The 26,698-nt window shown below is 41.4% G+C and overlaps 2 protein-coding genes across 2 annotated transcripts; one reads left to right on the top strand and one right to left on the bottom strand.

The window, feature by feature from the left end:
• Positions 1 to 1,018: 1,018 nt before the first annotated feature.
• MONOS_3220 (putative serine/threonine kinase) lies at positions 1,019 to 5,134 on the bottom strand. Its single transcript, XM_067873206.1, has 9 exons — positions 4,921 to 5,134; positions 4,704 to 4,861; positions 4,455 to 4,646; positions 4,364 to 4,401; positions 4,202 to 4,294; positions 4,029 to 4,117; positions 3,673 to 3,780; positions 3,280 to 3,420; positions 1,019 to 3,010 (listed from the first exon to the last, which is right to left on the bottom strand). The coding sequence occupies exons 1-9, from the start codon at positions 5,113 to 5,115 to the stop codon at positions 1,940 to 1,942; spliced, it is 2,085 nt and encodes a 694-aa protein (XP_067723045.1). The 5' UTR covers positions 5,116 to 5,134; the 3' UTR covers positions 1,019 to 1,939.
• A 37-nt stretch (positions 5,135 to 5,171) lies between these two features.
• On the top strand, positions 5,172 to 25,940 carry MONOS_3219 (uncharacterized protein). The gene is made up of 4 exons (XM_067873204.1): positions 5,172 to 5,230; positions 5,292 to 5,438; positions 5,497 to 15,139; positions 17,903 to 25,940. Exons 1-4 carry the CDS (start codon positions 5,186 to 5,188, stop codon positions 25,162 to 25,164), a joined length of 17,097 nt encoding a protein of 5,698 aa, XP_067723046.1. The 5' UTR covers positions 5,172 to 5,185; the 3' UTR covers positions 25,165 to 25,940.
• The last annotated feature ends 758 nt before the right edge of the window (positions 25,941 to 26,698 follow it).

Here is a 26,698-nt window from a genome sequence, read left to right on the forward strand (position 1 = left end):
ATTGTCGCATATCGGAAGTCTATGGTTTTGGTTAATAACTTTTTTAACTATTTTTATGATCTAAAAAATAATTAGGAATAAAAATATTTATAGCGATATATTTCCATCAAAGCAATGTGAAAAAACTTATGCATGATTAAAATGATGAGAAATAATCATCAATAATTATTTAATGGGTTCTAAAAAGATGCAATTTTTTCTCTTTTTAACAAAAATTAATTTTTCAATTTTTGATTTCACTTTTATTTGTGATTTTTTTTAAAAAAAAAATATGTCAAAATTTTTTTGAAAAGTTCCTTTTGTTTAATTGTCAGGTCAAAAAGAAAAATGAATATTTTCTTCAAATTTTCATTCTTACTCACCATAATTTTTAAGAATGTGAAAAAAACATTATCGAGCATTAATTCACATGCTGGTTAATTTTGGTGAGTAAGAATGAAAATTTGATCGAAATATGTAATTTTTTTTTTATTCGAAAATTACACAAAAGGAACTTTACAAAAAAATTTTGACATATGAAAGATAAATCATTCCACAAATTTTTAAAATCAAAGTGCAAATGAATTTATTAAGATATTTCTTCTTTTCAAAGAACTGAAACTGAAAAATAAAAAAATTAATTTTGATCAAAACTCATGAAACAAAAAATTATCAATTAATTGAGTGGAATTTCTAATCCGAAAAAAACACATTTCCGATACACAAAACAAATATATTCGTTCTTGAAAAATGTTAAAAAGATAAAATAATTATGAATTGGTGTGTTTTGAAGATGACTATATCTTCGGATCATGCCAAAATTATGGAAGTCGATTAGCAAAAATCTTAATGCTTCAAAAAATATCAATTGAACGCTCATTTTTTTTTTTTGACTTTTTGCAATTTTATAACAAAATGTTGACAGATGAAGTAATTTTTACGCACAAATTTGAGAGTGTGGCAACATTTTCAACTTTAAGAAGAGAAAAACGGTGAAATAAATAACAACATAATTTCTCATTTCAAATATTATCATTCATTTAATAAACAATCAAAAATTCATTATTGAAGCCTTTTGAATAGAACATTAAAAAAAATTCATATTAAATTGATATGAAAAAACATGAATCTAACAACACTCAACGATTCAATAATTTGAAAAAAAAGTCAGAATTTCAATCTCAAAAAAAGAAAAAATAAGCAAAATGATAACACTATTTATTAAAAAGCAACAAATAGAAAAATGAAATTCAATTCATCATTAAAAATTGGCTCATTTCTTCCAACTCTCCATGCTTGAAAGAACATAAACAATTTACATTGGAAGAAACTCCAAAACAGAAATTGCAGAAATATTCAAAATAATCAAGCAAATGGCAGCATTATTAATCTGAATTCCCAAATTATTATTTTTTCAAAGAAAAAACAGATTATAAACAGCTTATACACAAACCAGTAGAAACATTATCACATGAAATGCTCAGACATCATTGAAAAAGAAAGAAAGAAAGAAAGAAAGAAAGGAGAAAACAAATCATCTTTTTTTTTTTAAAACAGAAAGTTAACAGATAAATAACTTCTTTTATTTTTCACGCTCTTTGAAAGACACTCATAACAATAGACTAACTACAACATATTTAGAAGAAGGAGTCAAACTCAAATTATTAAATAGAAGATGCTATTTGATATAAAAAAGGCAAAAAGCAAAAGGCAAAAGGAAAAAAAAAAGAAACCTCAAATTAACAAAAGATTATCAACATTAAAACATTTCAGCTTTGCTTCATTTATTTCTTTCCCCTTTAACCTTCAATTACAATTCAATTCCTTAACATATCCATTAACTTCACATCACTTTCTTTTTCTTTTTCCTTTTCCTTTTCTTTTTCCTTTTCTTCTTTTATCCAATTAACACATTTTTTCAAACCTCTTCTCCCTTCTTCATTCTTTCCAATCCCTCTTTTCATTTCCCACTCTCTCCAATGAGCGACTCCGTGATTGAGCTCTGAATAGCCGACGAGATAAGCGAGGCAGCAGTCGGGGTTGAGTGCAGCGCATCTGACGTGTATGCAAAGCCTGCAAAATCGCCTATGTCATCATCACCTAACATCTCACTCTCTCCATTGTGTTGAATCTCTATGTATTTGCCTTCATGCTCCCTGGTGATCGCAAAATATTCCTTTTCCACATCTTCAATCTGCCCTTCTTCGTCTCTTCTCCTTCTCTCTTCTTCTTCTTCTTCTTCTCCTCTTCCTCTTTCAAATTCTCCTCCTTCTCCTTCTCCTTCATCGAGCGATTTCTTTCCTTTTCCATCTTTGTTTTTCCGTTTTTTGCTTTTGCTTTCTTCTTCCTTGTATTTCTGTACTCTTTCAGCTTTATCTTGTTCTCTCCTGCTTTTGTTAGACAGTGTGGGAGAAGGCGATGAAGAGATAGAAGCAGAATTTGACTGTGGAACAGAAGGAGAAGTTGAATGAGATGGATAAGAAGAAGAGGAGGAAGAAGAAGGAAGAGGAGAAGCAGAAGAACGAGGAGAGCTTGTGCAGCTTGAAGGAGAAGGTGAATTGCGAGATGAGCATTGAGAAGGAGATTGTGAGTGATGTGGTGAAGACTGTGAAGAAGAAGAAGAAGAAGTGCATTGAATAATGTTTGTGGATGAAGAAGGGTTGTCAGAAGAAGAGGAAGAGGAGGAGGATGAAGTGAATGAATGAACAGAAGAAACTGAATGAGATGGAGAAGGCAAAGGAGAAGGTGAATGTGTTGGAGAAGTGGAAGTGGAAGGAGAGGGAGATGAAGAGGAAGAAGAAGATTGCTTGTGCGCGTGTGTGTTTTGAGAATTAGAGATCGGAGAAGGAGAAGAAGAAGGAGAACGAGAAGGGGCAGGGACAGAGGCAGATGAAGAGGATGAAGTGTTTGCAGAAGAAGAAGAAGAAGATGATGATGATGATGACTGAGATGATGGATCAGAGAAGTCGAGATCTGTGATGGGCATAGAGAGGAATTCTGGATCGATATTTGATACATCATCAGGAGATTTCTATGTGTTTATTTGTTTAATGAGTTTATTGTTTGTTTGTATATTAAAAGTACAAAAATTTTTTTCATTGGAATAAATACGAAGATATCATGAAAATTGACAAATATGTGTTTGAAATAAAAACGTGAAGACAGTTAAAAGAACAGAGCATGTCAGTGCACAAATACAGAGAAAGAAAGAAAGAAAAAGATAGGAAAGAAAAATAATAATGATAAATAAATAAAATATAACTTCATAAAAAAATGAATAAAAAAACAATAATAACACACAGATTTTGGTATGAAAGGAGGTGTGATTTGTTTGTGGAAAAGAGCTTCCCAGTCGATGGAAGCGAAAAATGGATGAGCTTTGACATCAGCTGCATCGCGTATGCCTCCGCCCAGACGGCGCTGTGGATCTCGATCAAGAAGCTGAGTTTGATGATGAAAATTGATATGAAGAAGAAGAGGAAGATGATGAAGAAGAAGAAATAAAAAATAAAAAATAAAATAAAAAATAAAAATATAATGAAATGAAAAAATTGATAAATAAATGAAATATTTCTGAAAGATTCATAAAGACAGCGATAAAAATGCTTTTATCAAAAATCATATCATTCCAATAAGCGTTTTTTTTTAAAAAAAACATGCTATGTCAAATTATCTTTCACATAGAAATCATACTCTTATGAGAATATCTTGTGCATCTCTTGGCAGTTCTGCAGGTATTTGCAGTTGCTGATACAAGATGCGCTTAAACATCTCATTTGTGTTTTCGTGAAAGAAAGGAGGCTGCCAATAGCAGAAAACAATGATCAGTTGATACAGAAACAAATACAAAAAAATGTTAATCACAAGAAAAATAAAAGGAAATATGAAAAAAGAGACGATGATGATTAGATTGTGTGATCAATTATGATATTTTGGAAGCCAAAAATAAGCAGAATCCAGAAAATAAATATAAAATATCACACAACAAAATGTACAAATTGAAAAAAAAAAAATTATGTCAAATTTATATCAAAAAGAACGAATCATACAAATCCAGTGAGCATCTCATAAAGCAAGGTGCCGAGCGTCCACCAATCGACTGCCTTGCCGTGTCCGTCTGGCTTTAACATTTCAGGTGCTATTATTGCAAAAAAAACATAATATTTGAGTTTAAAAAAAAATATAAATTAAATAAATGCATAATTTCAAAAGGAATAAAAACCAAGATATTCTGGTGTTCCGCAGAATGTATTTGTCATTCGATGTTTGTTAATGTTCGTCTTTGATAAGCCAAAATCTGTCAGAGCAATGTGACCTAGAAGTTAAAAAAAAAGAAAATTAAAAAGAATGAGACATAAGACAAATAATATGTGAAACATCACACCATCTGAAGCTAAAAGAACATTTTCAGGTTTTAAATCACTATAAAAAAAAGAAAACAGTTAAAAAATATAAAAATAGAAAAGATATAAAACCGATAAATGATATCTCTGTTATGCAATGCTTCAAATGCTAGTGTGATTTCTGCGGCATACAAACGACAACGGTCAACGGAAAATGTTCCTTCCTTTTTCAAATGATAATACAAGTCTCCTCCATTCACAAAATCAAGAACAAGAAACAACTCTTTTTCTGTTTGAAATGCAAAATGTAGGTTTACGATGAATCTGTTATGAAAGTAATATGTTCAACAATTAAATAAATTTCAAAAGTACTGTACAAACGGATGATCCAACGTTTGCAAAACCCTTTTTTCAGTAAGTGTATGCTGCACTTGATTTTCTTTAACTATTTCGTCTTTTCTTAATATTTTCAAAGCGAAATACTCCTCAGTCTCTCTCTTTTTAACTAATAAAACTTTTCCGAAACTTCCTTTACCAATCTAAGAAAAAAATTCAGAAAAAATTAAAAATATATTAAAAACAATTTTGCATCACAAACCGTTCGAATTGGTATAAAATCTCCAGGAGAAACTTTTTCTTTATTCGATGGAAGTCTCATGAGCGCATTCAAATCCAACATGGTTGGCTTTGGTCGTGGAATATCTGGAGAATCAGAAGATATTGAAGCAGGTGAAAACGGACTCCGTTTTGATTCAGTCTGCGGTACCGGAAGGGTTGAGAACCTATCTCCCATTTGTTAATCCTTTTTTTAATGGGAAAGATTATTTTTCGATCGCAAATTATTCCCTTAGTTCATATCATTTATGCAGACCGACGCTCAAAACTCAAAAACAAAAGGATCCCAAGAGGTTAATTACTATTGCAAAGTTTTGTATATGCTATATCTAACCTTTTTTATTTCGTTTGTAGGGATCTCAGCAACAATATTCCAAAGACATTGACGAAATAATATCTCAACTTAGCGTTGGCTCAAGACATTCAACAAAACATAGTTTACGAGGAGCACCACCTCAATCGCCAACGTCTTCAGTTCGTTCAAAAAGTTACCGCAATTTGGTTTGTTTTGCTTTAATAATAATTTTTTCTAAATGTATTATTGTGATGATTTATACAGACAATCGAACAGCCTCACCCATACCAACCATCTTTAGCTAGTCCATCTTCAATAAGCAGTAAATCCTCAGCAATTAAATCTGCGATTGATCAACACAATCACAAAAAGGGAGCTTATACTCGGCCAACGCAAGTACATGTTCAATTAGCCACAATGGATGGGAGAAAACTTGAACATAAAACTGACAATCTCCCATTCGCAATGGTAAAATCAAAGGAAGCACTTAAAGCTGATCAAGAACGAGTGAAGTTATATGAATTACAAATGAAAAGAGAAAAACAGCAAGCTGAAGCTTTGGCTTTGAAAACAGAGATTCTTCAGCGAAACGAGCAAGACATGAAAATATTAAAACGCGTACGAGAAGTTGAAACATTGCTTGCTTCAATTTCAAATGCAGGAACGACTCAAAGAAAAGCAGTAATGAGGAAGAAAAAGAAAAAGCTTGGTTCAGAATCAGCCGATTGGATATATTTTTCTGAAACCATTGAGAGCGAGAAACAGCGGGAAGCAGAGCGACTTCGCAAACTGGAAGAGCTGGAGCAAGGTCGGAAGGGAGGAGAGGACCGGGAAGGGCGCGAGTCGTTGAAGGACGCTGATACATCGACAACAGAGTATGAGACAGTATCTGAAACTGTGGAGGTATCGACAGAAGCAGAAACGGATGTGCCGAGAGAAGTGGAGAAAGAGATTGAAGTGGAAGAAGAGGTAGAAGAAACTGTCAGCGGAGATGAGGACGAAAGCGACAACGATGTTCCACCGCCTGACATACCGACCTCTTCAGACACAGACTCTTATTCCTCAATCCCTCCGCCAAGGATTCCAGGGGCAGAAGCAACTGATGGAGAAGATGAAGATGAAGAAGGAGCGCCTCCTCCTCCTCCTATTCCACCACCGATTCCTCATTCACCCTCAGATTCTCCAACATCCTCCTCGTCTCCTTCTCCTGTTCCAACGCCTTCTCATTCGCCTGCTCCTTTTCCACCACCGCTGCCTTCTTCTCCCTCTGCATCTTCGCTGGATGAAGAGCCATTGAAGAAGAAAGGGAAAAGAATGGTGAAAAGGAAAGTGATGAAGAAGGTTGTTGAGGTGGAGATGGTGAAGGAGAAAGTGAGGAAGATGAAGAAAGTGCACAGACAAGTGAAGAAGAAGAAGCAGAAGAAGAAGATGAGGTTGGACGACGATGCGAATGAAGAAGGGGAAAAGAAGAGCAAAAATGAATCTAATGAAGGCGATGAATGGACAATATGTTCAGTTTCAGAGGGAGAAGGAGAAGGAGAAGGAGGAGAAGGAAAGGGAATGCTGATGGATGAAGCAAATGATGAAGAGAAAGCGAAGCTGATTGAAGAGAAGGAAAAACTTGAGACCGAACACAAGCAGCTGATGGAGGAGAAGAAAGAGGCAGAGCTGCTGCTGAAGGAGAAAGAGGAAGAATGGCGAAAGGAGAGAGAAAGAGAAAGAGAACAGAGAAGATTGAGAAGAGAAGCGAAATTAGCAGAACAAGAAAGACATGCGCACGCAACTCAGGAGATAGATGCACTTTCACAGAAGATGAGCAGGAAAGAGATGGGAGAAGCAAAAGAAGCAGGAGAAGATGAGAAGAACAGCAGAAGCAGTAGGAATAGCAGAGCTAGCAAAGAGAGCGAAATGAGCAGAAAGAAAGGGGCAGAGCCATCAGCGCTTGCATTGCTGGACGAGATGCTATCACAGACACATTCAGTCGTATCATATCCAGTGAAAGGAGGGAGAAATGGAAATATTAACAACAATAATAATGCAAATGATGAGAACTATCTCCCCAGTGAAGCAGCAGAGCTGGCATCTGCTTCTGCTTCTTTCAAACATAAAAGAACACCTCAAACTCCAATGTCCTTTGCAGACTCTGTTCTGAATTCCCCTCATCCTTCACCCTCAACCTCTTCTTTTTACAATGCTGCCTATATTTCCCCCTCATCTGGTTATTCTTCAGATGCTGCCTCGTATCATTCCTATCAAACTTATCACTCAATCTCTTCTCGTTTGTCACAGAGAAGTCGAATTTCGGGTTATTCGATGGCTTCTAAGCAGTCAGCATGGAGTGTGGCTTTGAAACCCGCAATGCCAGAGGTGGAGTGGAAGAAGAAGGAGAAAGAGGAGAAAGAGAGGCTGATGGAGGAGAAGAGGAAGCTGGAGGAAGAGCTGAGGAGAGGGAGAGGGACGATGAATGAGAAGGAGAGGGAAGAGAAGGAGAAGGAGATAAAAGATGTGTCAAATAGAATAAAAGAAACAAGTGAGAAAGTGCTTGAAGAGGCGAAGAAGCGGGCAGAGGAGAGGAAGATGCAAGCAGAAGAGAAAAGAAAAGAGAAAGAGAGAATTTTGAAGGAGAAGCAAGAAGAGAGGAAAGAAAGGCAGTTGCTGAAGCTGAAGGAGAAGGAGAAAGGGGCAGCGAAGAGAAGAGAGGAAGAAATGAAGATGATGGAGAAAGTGAGGGAGGAGAAGAGGAGCAAAGCAGAAGAGCAGAAGAAGAGGAAGAAGTCGGTGGAAGTGATTGAGGAGTGGTGGAAAGGGAAGATGCAGGCGAGGGAGGACGTGAAGATGCTGGAGAAGCTGAGAGAGGAGAAGAGGAAGGAGAAGGAGAAGGAAGAGAAGGAAGAGAAAGAGGAGAAAGAGGAGAAAGAGGAGAAAGAGGAGAAAGAAGAGGAAGAAGAAGAAGATATTCATGAAGAAGAGACGAAATCAAAGAAATCGGCAATTGTTGGATCTCCAAAAAGTGCAAAAGAGAAAGAAGCAAAGAAGAAAGATACGAAATCAAGAAAATCGAAAAAGGAAGAAAAAGAAGAGGAGAAAGAGAAAGAGAAAGAAGAAGGAGAAGAAAAATTAAATAAAGAAATGCTTATTGAAAAAGATGAAGCAACTGTGCTAAGCGGAAAAAGCAAGCAAGAAGGAAGTGTTGAAGATGAGGAGAAGAATGAAGAAGTGAAAGAAATTGAAGAAGAAGAAGAGAAAGAGGAGAAAGAAGAAGGAGAAGGAGAAGAAGGAGAAGAAGAAGATAATCTTCCATCTATTTCTGCATCTCCAGAAATAGAAGAAGATGGACAAGAGGAAGAGGAAGAAGAGAAGGAAGAGGAAGAAGAAAAAGAAGAAAAAGAAGAAAAAGAAGAAAAAGAAAGCATGGAAAAAGTAGAACAAGATCAGAAAGAGACAGAAGAAAGAGAAAGAAGAGAAAAGGAAGAGAAAGAGAAGAAGGAAAGAGAAGAAGAAGAAAGAAAAGAAAAGGAAGAAAGAGAAGAAAGAGAAAGAAAAGAAAGAGAAGAGGAGAGAAAGAGGTTGGAAGAAGAGATAGCAGAAAGAGAAAGAGAAAGACATGAGAAGGAGAAAGAGGAAATGATAAGGCAATTGGAGGAAGAGAAAGAGAAGATAAAAGAAGAAGAGAGGAAGAAGAGGATGGAGAAGGAGAAGGAGAAGGAAAAGGAAATGCAAAGAGAGAGAGAAGAGAAAGAAAGAGCATTTATGGCGTTAGAGGAAGAGAGGCAGAGAATAAGAGCAATGTTGATGGAGAGAGAAGAAGAGAGAAGAAGGGAAGAAGAGAGGAGGAAGAAGGAAGAGGAGAAGAGGAAGAAAGAGGAGGAAGAAAGGAAAAGAGAGGAAGAGGAAGAGAGGAAGAAGAAGGAAGAGGAGGCGAGGAAGAAGAAAGAAGAAGAAGAAGAGGAAGAAAGAAGGGTTAAAGAAGAAGAGGATGAAGAACAAAGAAAAATACAAGAAGAAGAGAGAATGAGACGAAGATTGCAGGAAGAAGAGGAAGAAGAAAGAAGAAAGAAAGCCGAAGAAGAAGAAAAGGAAAGGCAAATTAGAAGAGAAGAAGCAGAGAAAGAGGTTGAAAGAAGGAGGGAGGCAGAGAGGAGAAGAAGAGAAGAGGAAGAGGAAGAGAGAAGAGAAGTCGAAGAAAGATGGAGGGAAGCAGAAGAAGTGCTTATTGATTTGGATTCAGAGCTGAGAGAACTGAAGGAGAAGAAGGAGAAGAGGGAGAAAAGGATGAAGGAGTTAGAAGAAGAGGAAGAGGAAGAAGAAAGAAGAAGAAGCGAAAGGGAAGCATTGAAACTTAAGCAAAGCCAGATGCTGAAGGAAGAACAGAGAAGAGAAGAGGAAGAGAGAGAAGAAATAGAAGCAGAAAGGAAGAGAATGATTGAAGATTTAGAGGCCGATACGGAAGATGAAAGAGAATGGGAGAGAGAAAGAGAAGAATATGTGAGGAAGCAGAGGAAGAAGGAGAAGGAGAGGAAGAGAAGAGAAGAGGAGGAAGAGGAGGAAGAGGAAAGAGAAGAAAGAATTGCGAAGAAGAAGAGAGAGAAAAGAGAAGAAGAGAAGAAGAGGATGATGTTAGAGGAAGCAGAAGATAAGAAATTGGAGGCTAAAGGAAGAAGAAGAATTCACACAACAATCAGCCAGAAGAGGAGGAGACAAGAAGAGCAGATCAGAAAGGAGAGGCAGAAGCAGAAGAAAGAGGCGATGGAGAGGTTGAATTCGACAATGGCTTCTTCGGCTTCTATTTCTTCCACTTCTTCTTCTAATTCCTCTTCTGCTTCTTCTCCTTTTAATTCTCCTTCATTTGCAACGCCCTCATCATCATCATCCTCTTCTTCTTCTTCTTCCATTCATGCTAGTTCACCTGGTTCGCGTTCTCCTTCCTCAACTTATTTCTCTTCTCTGCCACATATTGCACAGTTGAGCATGAATCGTTTAGAAGGCATTTCATCATCATCATCTCAGTCAACTTCTTCTTCTTCTTCATTTTCGCCTTCTTCTCGTTCATTGAATCTTCAACAACAACAGAATCATCCACAAGCAACGAGACAAGGAAGATACGGAGAAGAAGAAGCAGACAAGGTTGGAAGGTGTTTTGATGAGAGAGGAGAAGAAGAAAGGAATTCAATGAGATACAGAACACCATTGAGGTTTGAGAGAAAAGGGGAGGAAATGATGGAAGAGGAGGAAGGAGAAGAAGGAGAGGAAGTAGAAGGAAGAGAAGGAGAAGAAGAAATAAACAAAGTGTATGAGCAACAGAGGATGGAGCAAGAGGCAGCGCTTCCCAATGAACGAATAGGAGAGAGAGGAGGAGTTATGAGAGAACACGAGATGAGGAGAAGGCCAACACTGCAGGCACAAACCTCTTCTCCTTCTCTTCTCTCGCAATCTTATCCTTCTCCATATTCTCCTTCACGCAGCAGGCATTTAGACAGCAGAACGCCATTGGGAATGAATGCATTTGGAGAAGCAGCGGGGGCTGGGGTGATGGGAGCAATGGGAGAAGGAAGAATCGGAGAGGGAAGAATAGGAGGAGCCATTGGAGGAGGAGGAACTGTGTCAGCAGGGAGTGGAGGAGGAAGTCTGAGAAGAGGGATGACAAGAGAGGCAGCAATGTCGCCGATGAGGAGCGAGATGGCGATGGCGATGGGAATGGGAATGGGGATGGGAGCAGGAGCAGGAAACAGCCCAGTGATTGGAAGAGGAGTAGGAGGAGGAGCTGGAGTTGGAGTGGGAGGAAGGATGGGAGGAATGATCAGTGAAACGAGCTCACTCATGCACAACGACGAGATGTGGATGTACACTCCAATGATGCCATCAACAGCATCAACAGCAGCAGCAGGAGGAGGAATAGCACCTTCTCCTCTTTCGGCACTTGGAGCTCTTCCACCTGCAGTGTCTCCCATCAGCGACACAGCCACGCTTGCCTCGCTGCTGATGGGCCAGTCACGCCCTCACTCGAAAGCGAGAAGAGAAGGGAAGTCGAGAAAGAGGAGCTCATATTCAACTTCTAATTCATCGGCTTCTGATTCGGGTTCATATTCTTCTTCTTCTTCGTCGTCGTCTTCGGAAGAGGCGAAGGAGAAGAGGAAGAGGAGGAAGAAGAGGAGAAGCCATTCGACTGATTCGAGTGAGGAAGAGAGGAGACGAAAGGAGAAGGAGAGGAGGAAGGAGAAGGAGAGAAGGAGGAAGCAGGAAGAGGAAGAAGCAGAAGAAAGAGAGAGGAAGAGAAAGAAGCAGAGAGAGATGGAAGAAGAAGAGGAGAAAGAGAAGAAGAGAAGAAGACAAAAACAGGAGGAAGAGGAGGAGGAAGAGAGGAGAAGGAAGAAGAGGAAGCAAGAACAAGAAGAGGAGGAAGAGAGAGAAAGGAAAAGAAGAAGGCAAAAGATGGAAGAAGAGGAAGAGGAAGAGCGAAAGAGGAGGAGGAGAAAGATGGAGTTGGAAGAGGAAGAAGCAAGAGAGATGGAGCGGAGGAAGCAGCAGCAGAGGGAGATGGAAGAGGCAGAGAGAGAAAGAATGAGGAGAGAAAGAGAACGAATGGAGCAATTGGCGTTGGAGAGAGAAAGAGAAGAGAAGAGAATGCAAATGAAGAAGGAAAAAGAGGAAGAGGAAGAAAGAGAGAGAGAAAGGGAGAGGAAGAGGAGGCAGCAAATGGAAGAGGAAGAAGAGAGAGAAAGAGAAAGGAGGAAAAAGAAGCTTTTGGAAGAGGAAGAAGAAAGAGAGAAAGAGAAGAAGAAAGAGAAGAAGAAAGATAGAGAAAGAGAAGAAAAGGAGAGGAGAGGGAAAGAAGAGAAAGAAGAAGAAGAAGAAAGAAAGAAGAAAGAAACGAAGGAAGCAAAAAAGAAACGAGGAAAGAAAGAGAAAAAATCTAAATCTCACAAACATTCATCAGAAAGTTCTTCATTGGAAGAAGAAACACACACAGAAAGCAGCGAGACGAAGACAGAGACAGAAGAAGATAGTTCGATAAGTGAGAAGAAGAGAAGAAAGAAGAAAGAGAAAGAGAAGGAGAGGAGGAGGAAGCAAGAAGAAGAGGAAGAAGAGGAAAGAGAGAGGAAAAGAAGGATGCAAAGAGAAAAGGAAGAAGAGGAGGAAAAAGAGAAGAAGAGGAAAGAAGAAGAAGAAGAGGAAGAGAAAAGGAAGAAAGAAGAAGAAGAAGAAAAGAAGAAGAAAGAAGAAGAAGAAGAGAAAGCTAAGCTCCAATCAAAAGAGGAAGAGAAAGAAGAGGATAAAACAAGCATTATTGCAATAGCTTCATTAGAGAACGAAGAGAAACCTGAGACAGCGAAGCAAGAAGTAAATGAAAGAGAAAGAGAAAGAGAAAGAGAAGAAGGAGAAGATGAAGAGGAAAAAGACAAAGATATTTCTTCTCATTCAGATCAATTGGAAACAGAAGCATCTGAGGTTCCACCTTCCATTCCACCTATTCTTTCAGATGAAGACGAAGACAATGAAGAAGGCAATGAAGAAGGCAATGAAGAAGAAGAAGATGATGAAAGCGAAGAAGGAGAAGCACCTATGATTCCTCCAATAACATCTTCTGCTTCTTCTGCTGCTGCTTCCTCTCCTCCTCTGACGCCCCCGCCTATTCCGAGTCATTCATCGCATCCTTCTCAAGTGCCTGTAGAATTCCCATTGCCACTGCCAGAAGAAGATGAAGATGAAGAAGATGAAGAGGAGGAGGAAGGAAAAGAAGGAAAAGAAGGTGAAAAAGGCAAAAAGGAGAAGGAAGATGAAGAGGATGTGACAGAAGATGAAATTGAACTGGATGGCATTGAAGAAGAACTTGTGATAGAGGAAGCCACTCCAACAGAAGAAGAGCTTGAGAAGTTGAATTCCCAACCTTCTGCTTCAACTTCTTCTTCTTCTTCTTCTGTTTTCTTGCTTCCTTCTTCTTCCTCCGCTTCATCCTCTTCTTCTAATCAACCTGCATCTCAATCTGCTTCATCATCTGCTTCAAACAAACTTGCTGAAGAACTGAAAGACAAAATTGAGTATGAAAAGGCAAGATCAAAGGAAGAAAGAGAAGGAGGAGAAGAAGAAGCCGAAGAAATCGAAGTTGATGTGCAAGACATCAGTTTCAGTGGGGGTGATGATGAAGAGAACATGTTTGGCCAGTTTCTGGATGGAGATGAGAAGTTTTTGGAAGCAGAGATTGAGAGGGCGAATGGGCTGAGCGAAGAGGCGAGGAAGAAGAGAAGAGAAGAAGAACAACAAAGAAGAGAGCTGCAGCTGATGAATATGATTGAAGATGAGCAGAAGGCAAGGGAGAGAATGGAGGAGAAGAGGAGGAAGAAAGAGGAGAGGATGAGGAAGAGGAGGGATGAAGAGGAGGCGAGGAGGAAAGAGAAGGAGAGGAAGATGAGGATAGAGAATGAGAGTCTGGAGAACAGGATGATGCGGTCAAAGGAGATTGAAGCAAGGAAGATGGAGTTAGAACGAAAGGAAGAGGAGAAGATGAAGAAGGAGATTGAAGAAATGCAAAAATTGGAGGGAGAAGCGAAGAAGGAGTATTTTAAAGCAAAATATGGAGTTGAACAGAAAGAGAAGAGGGAATTATTGAAAAAATACCTGAAGGAGCAGAAAGTTGAGTGTGAAAAAAGAAAAATAAGAGAAAGAGAAGAAGAAGAGAAGGAGAAAAGAATGGAGGAAAGAGCGAAAGAAGTGAATGAGATGATGATTGCATTGAACAGAGAGGAAGAGAGAGACAGAGGAAGGGTATTGTCAAGAGCGCAGAGGATGAAGGCAGAGATGGAGAGAGAAGGGAAGAGGGAAAGGTGCTTGATGGAGATGGAGGAGATAACAGTGAGGAGGAGGGATGCAATTGAGGAGAAGGAGAAGGAGATGGAAGAAGGAGAAGAGGGAGAAGAAGGAGAAGGAGAAAGTGCAGAAGGGAAAGAAGAAACAATTGAAGATATGATCAAAGAGATTGAGCAATTGGAGGTCGAAATAGAAGCAATGGACAAGCAAGAAATGAGAGTGGCAGATGAAGTGAAGGAGAGGAAGAGGAAGAGGAAGGAGGCAGAGCGGATCAAAGTGATTAAGGGAGATCATTGGCTGAGGAAAGAGGTGGCAAGAAGAGCAGCAGACAGAGTGAAGATGAGGGAGAGGCTGATGGCGATGAAGAAGAGGGCGAAGCTGGAGACAGTGAAGAATGCGAAGTTGGAGAAGTTGGAGAAGAAAGCAGAGGACAAAGGGAAAGTGTTTGATGAAGAGAACTATATCACACTGGAGGATTTGGAGATTGAGGAAGAAGAGATTGAAGTGAGTGAGGTGGAGTTGCCGTGTGATTATGCAGAGCAGGAGGTGATGAAGCTGCAGGAGACGAGGTTGATGGAGGCTGATGCAGATGAAAGAGAGAGAAAAGGAGGAGAAGGAGAAGGAGAAGGAGAAGGAAAAGAGGAGAAGAAAGCGGAGGTGAGAGAAGAAGAGGAGGAAAGAGAATATATTAGAACGATTTCGATGAAGGAGAAGAAAGAGGAACGTGAATGCTTTGTGGAAAGAGGATATTTTGACGACTTTGAAGCATCGATCTTGAACAGCATTGAAGAGAAGAATGAAAGAGATGCTTGGGAGCATTTTCTGGACAATGATTTCTGTTCAACTTCCATTTCATCTTCCTCTTCCTCTTCTTCTTATTTCAAGAAGCATGGTCTTATCCAGCTGAATGAGCTGTTATATGCTGAGGACGGGAAGAAGAAGATGAAAGCAGAGGCGAAGAAGAAGAGGAAGCAGATGGACTCAATCGATCCAGAAGTGTGCTGTGAAGTGGATGAAGAAGATGACATGGATAATGAATATATTGATGAGTGCATAGACAGAGAAGCATTGCTGGAGTATATCTTTGGGGAGGAAGAGGACGCATGCAACAGAAGAGAAGAGAGAGAGAAGCTGGAGGACTCAGAAACATTGGAAGCGAATGTGGAAGAGGAGGATGTGGAATGGAACAAGACTGATAAGAAGATGCTGTCTGATGAGAACGAATGGGATGTGGTTGTTGAGGAGAGGCTGAGGGAAGACGAGGAGAGGGGAAGGAGGTGGGAGAGGAGGAATAAGAAGAAGTGGAGCACGTGGAATGAAAGCGTTGAAGAGCAGAATATGAACAGAAGTGCAAGGAAGAAGGCACAAATGGTGATTACTATCAAAATGGATGATGATGATGTGATTGAGAAGGAAAGCGCAAATGCTGAAGAAGACTTGAAAGATTCTCATTTGGAGAAAGAGGAGAAGCAACTGGATGAGACATTCATGGAAATATTGACTGCAAAGTCAGTTGCTTCTGAAGAATCTTCATCTTCTTTGTCTTCATCATCATCATCCTCTTCTTCTTCATGCTCATCATCATCATCATCTTCTTCTTCTTCTCCACAAGAGCCAACCTCATATTCCCCACTGATTGCTTTGTCTTCTTCGTATTTAAGCCAATCTCGCCTTGTTGAAGTGACTTTGCCTTATTCTCCTTCCCCATTCACTCAGTTGCATCCACCTATGCCAGATATTTCTTTCTATTTAGATGAACAATCGTCAAAGAAATTAAAGAAAGACAAGAAGAAATCCAAAAGGGGGAAGAAGTCTTCTTCTGATTACGATGAATATGACGAGGAAGACGCAGAAGACGATGCAGAAGCCGCAGGCAGCGCAGAAGAAGAGAGGCCTTTGCCTCTTCCTCTGCCTCAGAACAAAGAAGAACTCGATGTTTTCCTCGCTGCATACAGCAAAGTGCTCCGAAAAGGCGATCCAGCAGAGTGTGAGAAGATGGATGCGCTGTTCAACACCCTCTTCTCCCACCGCTCAGCTGCTGTGAAAGTGCCTCAGTTAGAAGACAACCAGCTTGTGCGCCTGCTGATGGGTATTCTTGATCCTGATAGCGGTTCATCATCATCTTCTTCTTCTTCTTCTTCTCCCAGTGAATGTGACGTCTTCTTCTCTCTGAGTCTGTTGTCTCGCATCCCCAGCAACCATGCGGCTTTCAAGCGATACGGTGCTGTGAAGATGCTGTGCAATTATCTATCTCACTCCTCAGGCTGCCAAGACATTCCCTTGTTAGCAGCGATGGAGATGGTGGTGTTCCTGTTCCCCAACCAGACCATTCGACAGAAGCTGCTCAGACACGAAGTGCTGCCGTTCATGAAGGAGCAGCTGGAGTCCGCACTCAACAAGAACATGGGAATTGAGGAAGTCAGATACGGTGTGGTGTTTGCAGCGATGGCAGCAGTGTTTGAGGAGGACGTGAACTACATGCAGGTGAAGCGGAGCACGAAGGAGAAAGTGAAGGAGATTAAGCGGAAGTACAGCCAGCAGACGATGGATGAGGAGGCAAAGGCGAAACAAGAGGAAGAGCTGAAAGCAGTCCAGGACGAGTTGACTGATGCGGTAACCACAGGCATTCCACGTGCTTCTCTTCTGTCAGATCTGATTGAGCCACTTCTGCTGCTCTTGCACAGCGACGAGGTGACAGAAGACATTGCGCTGCTTTCTCTGTTCACTCTGCAGCTGATGTCGAGGCAGGAGAAGTATGCAGCCGAGATGAAGGAGCGATTTGCCATACAGATCTGCCTGGATGTGGTGAGGGGCTGCGTGAATGATGCATCTTCATCACTCAACACACCTGCATCTTCTCCTCTCCTCTCTCGCTCACATTCCAGAAAGAAGTCAAGCGTTCCTTCTTTCTCATCGTCTTCACAATCATCATCATCTTCTTCTTCTACTTTCATTCCTTCTCTCTCTCTCGACTCCTTCTCATTGATGAGTCTGTCAGCTGTGTTCAACTGCCTTCTCATTCTGCTCAACATCGCCCGCTCCACTCCCTTCAACAACTTCGAATGGGACGATGCAGATGCTGTTCCTGTGCTTATGTCTCTTTCTCCTCTGTTTATGAGCACTCCACCAAGAGACTTCTCAAACTTCCCGAAGTGCAACTCATTGAGAACGTATGCTGATTCACCTCCATCTGATTTATTCGCACCGCAAGCTTCAACATCATCAGTCCGTATTGTCTGCCCTCTTCTCCCTTGTGTTATATCTCCCATGCACTTTGTTGTCTGCCTTTCTCGCCTCACCCTCACCCTCCTCTCTCTCCTCTCCTGCCACCCTTCAAACATCCAGCAGCTGCAGATAGGAGGAGTGGTGAACTTGGCTGCTTCTCTGCTGGCAAAGCGCGACTCTTTCATTGTTCCTGTGCCTTCGACAGAGAAAGAAAATGAGCTGATTGAAGGATGGCTGAGGGAAGTTTACAACAATTTGCTGTATCCTTCATCGGCAGCGCAAATGAAGAAGAGGAGAATAAAAGAGGAAGAGGCAGAAGTGAAGGAGATGATGGTGATGACAAAAGCAGAGAAGGAGAAGGAGAAGGAGAAAAGTGGGGAGGAAGAGAGCGAAGATGCAAAGGATGCGATTGCTGCAATGTTGAAGGTGATAACAGACAAGAGGAAAGAGGAAGAGAGGAAGAAGGAGAAGGAGAGAGTAGCGAAGTTGAAGAAGAAGGCGAAGAAGGAGATGGAAGTTGAGGAAGAGGAAGAGGAAGAAGGAGGGAAGAAATCGAAGAAGGGAAAGAAAGGGAAGAAAGGAAAAGGAGAAGAGGAAGAAGCAGAGGTCGAAGAGGTTGAAGAAGGAAAGAAAGGAAAGAAAGGCAAAAAGGGCAAAAAAGAAGAGGAAGAAGAAGTTGAAGAGGAAGGAAAGAAATCGAAAAAGGGAAAGAAAGGAAAGAAAGGAGGAGAAGCTGAAGCGGAAGAAGAGGCAACGGAAGCTGAAGCATCTGAAGAAGGAGGAGGGAAGAAGAGCAAAAAGGGGAAGAAAGGGAAGAAAGGAGCAGAGGAAGAAGCAACTGAAACTGAGGTGGAAGAATCGAAAGGTGACAAGAAGAAGAAAGGAAAGAAGGGAAAGAAAGGAGGAGAAGAAGAGGTAGAGGTTACTGAAGCAGAAGGCGAGCCAGAAGAAGGGAAGAAGGGGAAGAAGGGTAAGAAGGGAAAGAAAGGAGCAGAGGAAGAAGCAACAGAAACAGAAGGAGAAGGAGAAGGAAAGAAAGGAAAGAAGGAGAAGAAAGGGAAGAAGGGGAAGAAAGGAGAAGAAGGAGGGGAAGTGACTGAAGCTGAAGCTACGGAAACTGAAGCATCAGAAGGAGGAAAGAAAGGAAAGAAAGGTAAAAAGGGGAAGAAAGGGAAAGGGGAAGAAGAAGCTGAAGCAACCGAAGCAGAAGCTACGGAAACTGAGGGAGAAGGGAAGAAGAGCAAAAAAGACAAGAAAGGAAAGAAATCGAAGAAAGGTGCTGAGGAAGAAGCCACTGAAGCAGAGGCAACGGAAGCTGAGACTGAAGCAACAGAAGCATCAGAAGGAGGAAAGAAAGGGAAGAAAGATAAAAAGGGAAAGAAAGGGAAAGGAGGAGGAGAAGAAGAAGCTGCCGATGCTGATGCAACTGTAGATGAAGGAGAAGGAAAGAAGGGGAAAAAGGGAAAGAAGGATAAAGAGAAGAAAGGGAAGAAAGGAGGAGAAGAGGAAGCAACAGAAGCAGAAGCAACCGAAGCAGAAGAAGGTGGAAAGAAAGGGAAGAAAGGGAAGAAGTCGAAGAAAGGAGGAGAAGAAGAGGCAACTGAAGCAGAAGGAGAAGAGGCAGAAGGAGGGAAGAAGAGCAAAAAGAGCAAAAAGGGAAAGAAAGGTACCGAAGAAGAAGCAACAGAAGCAGAGGCAACGGAAGTTGAAGGCGAAGGAAAGAAGGGGAAGAAAGGGAAAGGAGAAGAAGAGGAAGCGACAGATGCCACAGTTGAAGGAACAGAAGCTGAAGGAGAAGGGAAGAAAGGGAAGAAGAGCAAAAAGGGAAAGAAAGGAGAGGAAGAAGCAGAAGGTGAAGAAGGTGAAGGGAAGAAGTCAAAGAAAGGGAAAAAGGGAAAGAAAGGGAAAGAAGAAGAAGAAACTGAAGCAACAGAAGCCGAAGCTACGGAAACAGAAGGAGAAGGAAAGAAGAGCAAGAAAGGGAAGAAATCGAAGAAAGGAGAAGAAACGGAGGCAATTGAAGCAGAGGCAGAAGAAGGTGATAAGAAGGGTAAAAAGGGAAAGAAAGGGAAGAAAGGAAAAGGAGAAGAGGAAGTGATCGAAGCTGAGACGGAAGCTGAAACAGAAGGAGAAGGAAAGAAGGGGAAGAAAGGGAAGAAAGGGAAGAAGGGAGAAGAAGAAGCAACAGAAGCCGAGGAAGCAAGTGGAAAGAAAGGGAAGAAAGGGAAGAAAGGAAAAGGAGAGGAAGAAGCAGAGGCAACAGATGCAGGAGGAGAAGAAGGTGAAGGAGGAAAGAAAGGGAAGAAAGGGAAGAAGGGAAAGAAAGGTGCTGAAGAAGAAGCAACTGAAACAGAAGCAACTGCAGATGAAGGAGAAGGGAAGAAGAAATCAAAGAAATCAAAGAAAGGAAAGAAAGGGGAGGAAGCTGAAGGAGAAGGAGAAGAAGCAGAGGAAGAAGAAGCAGCACCGAAGAAGAAAGGATCGAAAGATAAGAACAAGGGCAAAGACAAGGAAAAAGAGAAAGAAAAGGAAAAAGACAAGAAGAAGAAGAAGAAGAAGAAGTCCACACCTGCCCGTTCATTGAAGAAGCCATCCACATCTGAGACAGAAGACGAAGACACTTTTGAAGGCATAGCAGTTCCGAAGGAGCTGATGAACTTGTGCACAGAACACATCACTTCTCTCCCATTGCCTGTGATGTTTGTGCATATTGCTCATTGCTGTCTGTGTATTCTGAGCAGAGTGAGTGCAGATGCTTCCTCTCAGGCAATGATTGCAGATTCGGGTGTGATTAATGAACTGCCCCCGCTTTTGAATGAGCTGCATAAGAGAGCGAATGTGAAGATTGACCAAGAGAAGAAGAAGAAGAAGAAGATTGCAGAGGAGTTGAAGGCAAGTGAAGGGCAGGAAGGTGCAAATGCATCTTCTGCGTCTTCTTCTGCGTCTTCTTCATCTTCTTCATCTTCCTCTTCTTCTTCTTCATCTTCCTCATTCTCTTTGTCTCAACTCGATCCAATCGACCAAGTGGAGTTTCTTCTCGAGAAGAAGAAAGTGCAGAGTGCAGACATCCTCCTCGTTGCCCTGGAGTCTGAGCTTGTCTGCGGCGGCACACTCGAACGAGATGCAGTTGTGGATGGAATGCGCCTCTTGAGTGATGTTTCGTGTTCTCCTCTTCATGCCCCCGCTGTTGCCCGCAGTTCTCCACTGGACATGGCAATGCAGCTGATTGAGGCACACTCGCTCTCTCGCTCGATCGACAAGGATGTGCAGCACTGGGCAAAGAATCTGTATGTGCCTTCACTCGACTCAGCATTGCAGTGGGCGAAGGATGTGCACGAGCAGTGGGAAGAGGTGCAGAAACAGCAGAAGCTGCAGAAGAAGAGCGGAGGTGCGCTGCAGGCTTCGCAGTCAACAACGACACTTGCACGTTCAAACACAACGACTTCACTCGCACCAGCCAGCACAGCAACAGCCACAATCACCACATCCATCACTGGGTCACTCCCCAATCCTTCTCTTGTGCTGATCTATTCATACTGCCTTCCTTTGCCTTCAACCACACGCGGAGTGATTGTTCATTTGGGTGTTCCTCCGCCTTCTGCGCTGTCTGCCTTGCCCTCACGTGCCATTCTCCCCTCTCACTTCCTCCGAGGCATCGACACTTCTCTCTCTCGCCATTGGCATCGGCCAATGACCACTCCTTTCAATGTGTCGTCTGCTTATTCTATCAGCTCTCCCTCAGTCAGTCCGTTCTCTTCTCCTTCTCTTTCTCCTTCGCCTTCGATGCGTTCGCTTTCTCCTTTGCCTTCTTCTTCCTCGTCCTTCCGCTCTCCTTTGAAGCGATCAGCAACAGTGGCTGAGATGGAGAGGGAAAGCGAAGGGGAAGAAAAGAAAGGGAAGAAAGGGAAGAAGGAGAAGAAGGAGAAAGGGAAGAAGTCGAAGAGAGGAGCGGAGGATGAGAGTGAAGTTGAGAGCGAGGCTGTTGAAGAGACTGAGGCAGAAACAGAAGAAACAGATGGAAAGAAGAAGAAAGGGAAGAAAGGGAAGAAGGGAAAGAAAGGAGGAGAAGAGGAAGAAGAAGCAACAGAAACGGAAGCGTCAGAAGCGGAAGGAGGGAAGAAAAAGAAGAAGGGGAAAAAAGGAAAGAAAGGAGAAGAAGGAGAATCAACTGAAGTGGAAACAGAAGCAGAAGGTGAAGGAGAAGAAGGGAAGAAAAAGAAGAAGTCAAAGAAATCCAAAAAGGGAGGAGACGAAGAAGCAACTGAGACTGAAGCAGAAGCAGAAGGAGGAGCAGAAGAAGGGAAGAAGAAGAAGAAAGGTAAAAAAGGAAAGAAAGGAGAGGAATCGGAAGCAGAAGCAGAAGCTACGGAAGCTGAAACAGAAGCATCAGAAGGAGGAAAGAAAGGGAAGAAAGGCAAAAAGGGGAAGAAAGGGAAAGAAGGAGGAGAAGAAGAGGCAACTGAAGCAGAAGCTACGGAAACTGAAGGAGAAGGGAAGAAGAGCAAAAAGGAGAAGAAAGGAAAGAAAGGAAAGAAAGGAGGAGAAGAAGAGGCAGAGGTTACTGAAGCAGAAGCAACTGAAACAGAAGAAGTCGAAAAGAAAGGCAATAAAGGAAAGAAATCGAAGAAAGGAGCAGAAGAAGAAGTGACTGAAAGTGAGGCAGTACCGGAGGAAGGAGAAGGGAAGAAGTCGAAGAAGGGGAAGAAAGGGAAGAAAGGAGGAGAAGAAGAAGCTGAAGCTACAGAAGCAGAAGGAGAAGATGCAGAAGGAGGAAAGAAGAGCAAAAAGGGAAAGAAAGGCAAAAAAGGAAAAGGGGAAGAAGAGGCAACAGATGCAGAAGCTGAAGCTACAGAAGCAGAAGGAGAAGGGAAGAAGAGTAAAAAAGGAAAGAAATCGAAGAAAGGAGAAGAAACAGAAGCAACTGAAGGAGCCGTTGAAGGAACAGAAGCAGAAGGAGACGGGAAGAAAGGGAAGAAATCGAAGAAAGGAAAGAAAGGTAAAGAGGAAGAAGCAACAGAAGCTGAAGCAACTGCAGATGAAGGAGCGGGAGAAGAAGGGAAGAAGAGCAAAAAAGGGAAGAAAGGGAAGAAAGGAAAAGGAGAAGAAGAAGCCGAGGCAACAGATTCAGAAGCAATTGCAGATGAAGCAGAGGGAAAGAAATCGAAGAAAGGCAAAAAAGGCAAGAAAGGAGGAGAGGAGGAAGCAACAGAAGCTGAAGCAGAAGCAACTGAAACAGAAGAAGGTGGAAAGAAAGGGAAGAAAGGGAAGAAGTCGAAGAAAGGAGGAGAAGAAGAGACAACAGAAGCAGAAGGAGAAGAGGCAGAAGGAGGGAAGAAGAGCAAGAAGAGCAAGAAGGGAAAGAAAGGTGCTGAAGAAGAAGCTACTGAAGCAGAAGCAACGGAAGTTGAAGGAGAAGGGAAGAAGGGGAAGAAGGGGAAGAAAGGGAGGAAAGGGAAAAAGGGTGAAGAAGAAGTGACGGAAGCTGAGGAAACAAGTGGAAAGAAAGGGAAGAAGAGCAAAAAGGGAAAGAAAGGAGAGGAAGAAGCAGAAGCAACAGAGGCAGAAGCGGAGGAAGGGAAGAAGGGAAAGAAGGGTAAAAAAGGAAAGAAAGGAACAAAAGAAGAAGAAACAGCAGCTGAAGAAGCAACAGAAGCAGAAGAAGGAGGAAAGAAATCTAAAAAGGGAAAGAAAGGAAAGAAAGGAGAAGAGGAAGCAGAGCCGAAAGAAGCAGAAGGAGAAGAGAAATCAACGAAAAAAGGGAAAAAGTCAAAGAAAAGCAAGAAAGGAAAAGGAGAAGAGGCAGAAGGAGGAGAAGGAGAAGGAGGAGCAGGAGAAGAAGCGTTTGATGACGAAGTGCCAAAAGCGGTGGAAGAAGACGGAGACACAAGCGAAATGGGAATGGGAATGGAAGCAGAGCAAGCAGAGACATACATTGGCGACAGTTCAGATGAGATTCCACCAGCCATTGAGGAAGGAGAAGAGGGAGAAAGAGAAGGAGAAGAAGAAGACTATGATTACATGGGCAGCAACTACAGTGAGTCTGTGCCAGGCACTCCACTGGGACGTTCTCCTTCATCAGCATCGCTTTCCACAGAAGGCTCACGTGTCATTATGTCCACACCTATTCTCTCTTCTCCTTCATCATCTTCTTCATCTTCTGCATCTGCCTCATCATCAGCAGCATCAGCATCCTCATCCTCATCCAGAATGTACTCTCCATCATCATCCATGCTGAGAAAGACACCAGGTCTCTCTGCATCTGCCTCCGCTGCTGTCATCCCGCCACTCACCTCTGCCTCGTCCTTTGTGATGCCTTCGCTCTTCTCTTTGTCTGCGCCCCGTTCCACTCCTCCTCTCAGACGCTCAGCCACATCTGCTGCACTCCGGACACCGCCTTCGTTGTCTCTCACATCTTCGCACTTAAGCAAACTTTCCTCGACTCTGCTTTCGTCCCCAATCATTTCCCCTTCACCAATCACGCTGTCCCCACTCACAAAAGCAGCATCGTCGAAGAAAGCTCAAAAGAAGGCATCGAAAGCAGGCAGCAGGCTCAGCATCTCCATTCGCTCTCCTCTGAACCCTTCGGCATCAACTGTTTTGCTACCACCACTCAAGTCATCCACTGTTGCGTCATCTCCACTTGCTTCTTCATACTCTGCTTATTCATCATCATCATCTTCTTCTTCTTCTTCGTCTGCACAGCTTGTTCAAGTGAGTGCAGAGAGGATGAATGTGATTGCAGGGCAGGTTGGGCAGATGTTGTGCAGACAGGAGTATGAGACAAACAGCAACCTGAGCATCACTTTGTATGCGCTCATCATCATCCGCAACCTCCTCACGAACAACGAGACGTGGATGGAGACGACAAAGGAACTGCTGGCGAAGGATGTGCTGGTAAGATTCACGCAGATTGTGATTGAGTTCTTAGAGATCATCATGCCGCTGTATCACCCGCGCTTCATGCGAACTGCTGCGGGGCTTGTTCCTTCTCTGCTGAACACGATTGTGGCTGAGAGAGCAAAGGGATTCGGTTCATCATCATCGTCGTCTTCATCATCTTCTTCTTCATCTTCTCCTCTTTTCACACTCTCTTCTTCATTGGATCATGGCGTGCAGGCATTTCCGAGCATATGCATACCTGCCCTGGGCTTTAAGGCTTATGTGGAGCGTATTGTGGAATCACTTGTGTGTTGCACGTCTTTGATTGCGCCTTCTGTTCCGGCTGTGCAGCAGAAGGCGATTCAGAACAAGAAGAACGAGACGCAGCTGGACATTTTGGATTTGATAAGTCATTTTGTGAGGAAAAACCACATTCGATTGTTTGTGCCTGTTGATGCGATCAATGACGAGGCGAAGGAAGCAGTGAAGGAGCTTCCGAGAGAGGTGGTTGAGAAGCCGAAGGAGAAGAAAGAGGAGAAGAAGGAAGAGAAAGAGAAAGAGAAGGAGAAGGAAAAGAAGAAGGACAAGAAGGAAGATAAAATGATGGAGTGTGTTGTGATTGAGTCTCTTCAAGCACAGACTATAGTTGAGCAAGCGACGATGACGCTGAAGAAGCTGGGTGTTTCAAAGGGATCAGGAACAACATTTGGCACACTGCTGAGAGATGCGAAGTTGATGTTCCCCAGTTCTGTTTGCTTTGAGCGGTCGGACAAAGGGAAAGGGGGAGATGCAGGTGCAGTGCATGGGCTGAGCCAGTCGCAGTCAATGGCTCAGCTGGGGAATGCATCAACAGCTTCTTCCCCTTCCTCATCATCATCCTCTTCTTCATCCTCATCTTTATCATCGTCATCAACCGTGCAAGAATCAAAATCAGCGAAGAACGCACCTTCTCCATTGGCTCAAGTGGAAAACAGTGCTGAGCCATCAGATGGGGAAGTAGCTGCAGGAGGTGCAAATGAAGCATGAAAAGAAATAAGAGAAGCAAGAAAGAAGGGATATTGAATGAGTTATGAAAGAGAGAGAGATAGAGATAGAGAGAGTGTGTGTGTGTGCGAGAGAGAGAGAGAGAGAGAGAAATGCAATGTTGGAATGAGAAAGATGATGGAGACCATGGAATGTTGCTGAAAAAAACAGATTTGAGGATGTTTTTTTTTTGTTCTCTTTATTTTGGTTTCGGTCTATTTGAAAAAAAAAGACGAATGACTTATCGTTTTGAGAAAAAGTTAATGCAAATATTGTTTTTATTGGTTACAAACTGTTTTTGGTGATTAATGGTGTTTATCTTCACTTGCGCTTGTTGTATTATAAATGCTTTACTGTTGTTCCTAGTTTTTATTTGTGTTTTCTTTTTCTCTTTATGTTTTTCATTTATTTATTAATTTTTCTATTTATTTATTTATTTGTATCGTATTTGTTTTATTCATCCTGTCATCATCACATAGGTTTTTTATTTCTTTATATCTGTATTTCTTTGATTCGTCTTTCTTCTTCAACTACTTCTTTTATAATTTATATTTTTGGATGGTGATTGTTTCATATCACTTTTATTGTATTATTTTCTTCTGCTTGTTCAATTGTTTTTCTCGCTCATCAAGCTTTGCTTTTATTTTTGTTTTTGTTTTATCATTCTTTCATTTTTGTTTTCTTTTTTATATAATTGTGCGTTTAACATGATTACACATCAATTGCGTTTTTGGAAATTATACGATGAAAAAGTTACAAAAATTTGAACTTGAAGAACAGCATAACTTTTAACAAACGCCTCAATGCTAATATCGTTTTAAAGAACTATTAATCAAGTGATAATCAAGCAATTTTCTGATTTCATTCGATCTCTCCAAAAATTATTCAAACACATTCAAATTTTTTCACTTCTGCAATTTTGATTATGATATACTTTATGATCGATGTGAATATCTTTATTCAAAAAATGTTTGTTCAAATAATCAATTCGCTGAAATCATCTTTGAAGAAAAAAAAAATTTATGAAAAAAATGAAAAAAATAAATATTAAGTTTGAAAGTTAAATAAAATAAAAACAAGAATAAAAATTGTTAGGAAAACGAAAAACTTTAAAGGATCAATGTTTGAAAATCAGGGAAAAAATGAAAGAAAGTTTATTTATTGGGACACATTCAGGAGAATTTTTTCTTCCTCCTGCTACAAATATTTTAGAACAAAAACGGAAAAATAATGGAAGCCTTATTTTCAAAATCACAACCTTTTTCTTTTTTGCATTGACTGCAGCTTTATGAGTTTGCTACAATAAAAAAATAATAGAAAACGTTTGTTGTATTTAAGTTTGCTTGCTCAGAATTTAATTTTCATATTTCATGCTTAATTAAAAGATTAAGGAAAATTACATTTTTTTGTTTAGATCGTTGATTTGCTTATTTTCCAGAGAAAGAGAAGCATTGTGAGATTTTTGATCCAATCACGTTTTTCAATGAATAATTTTTATTTAAAACTTTTTTTTGTTCATGAATTTGTTCACTTTATT

The sequence above is a fragment of the Monocercomonoides exilis genome (assembly GCF_001643675.1).
Source record: "Monocercomonoides exilis strain PA203 chromosome Unknown scaffold39-1025343, whole genome shotgun sequence".
In the NCBI taxonomy this organism is placed as follows: domain Eukaryota; phylum Preaxostyla; order Oxymonadida; family Polymastigidae; genus Monocercomonoides; species Monocercomonoides exilis.

Bases quoted from the DNA above. Each gene is read 5' to 3' on its own strand.
- MONOS_3220 (XM_067873206.1), bottom strand. From the start codon at position 5,115: ATGGGAGATAGGTTCTCAACCCTTCCGGTACCGCAGACTGAATCAAAA. The intron at 4,402-4,454 runs GTTTTATATCTT...TTTTTTTTATAG, and splicing joins AACAGAGATATCATTTATCG to TGATTTAAAACCTGAAAATG. The intron at 3,781-4,028 runs GTATGATTCGTT...TGCTATTGGCAG, and splicing joins ATGAGATGCTCACTGGATTT to CCTCCTTTCTTTCACGAAAA.
- MONOS_3219 (XM_067873204.1), top strand. From the start codon at position 5,186: ATGCAGACCGACGCTCAAAACTCAAAAACAAAAGGATCCCAAGAG. The intron at 5,231-5,291 runs GTTAATTACTAT...TTTCGTTTGTAG, and splicing joins AAACAAAAGGATCCCAAGAG to GGATCTCAGCAACAATATTC. The intron at 5,439-5,496 runs GTTTGTTTTGCT...TGATTTATACAG, and splicing joins CAAAAAGTTACCGCAATTTG to ACAATCGAACAGCCTCACCC.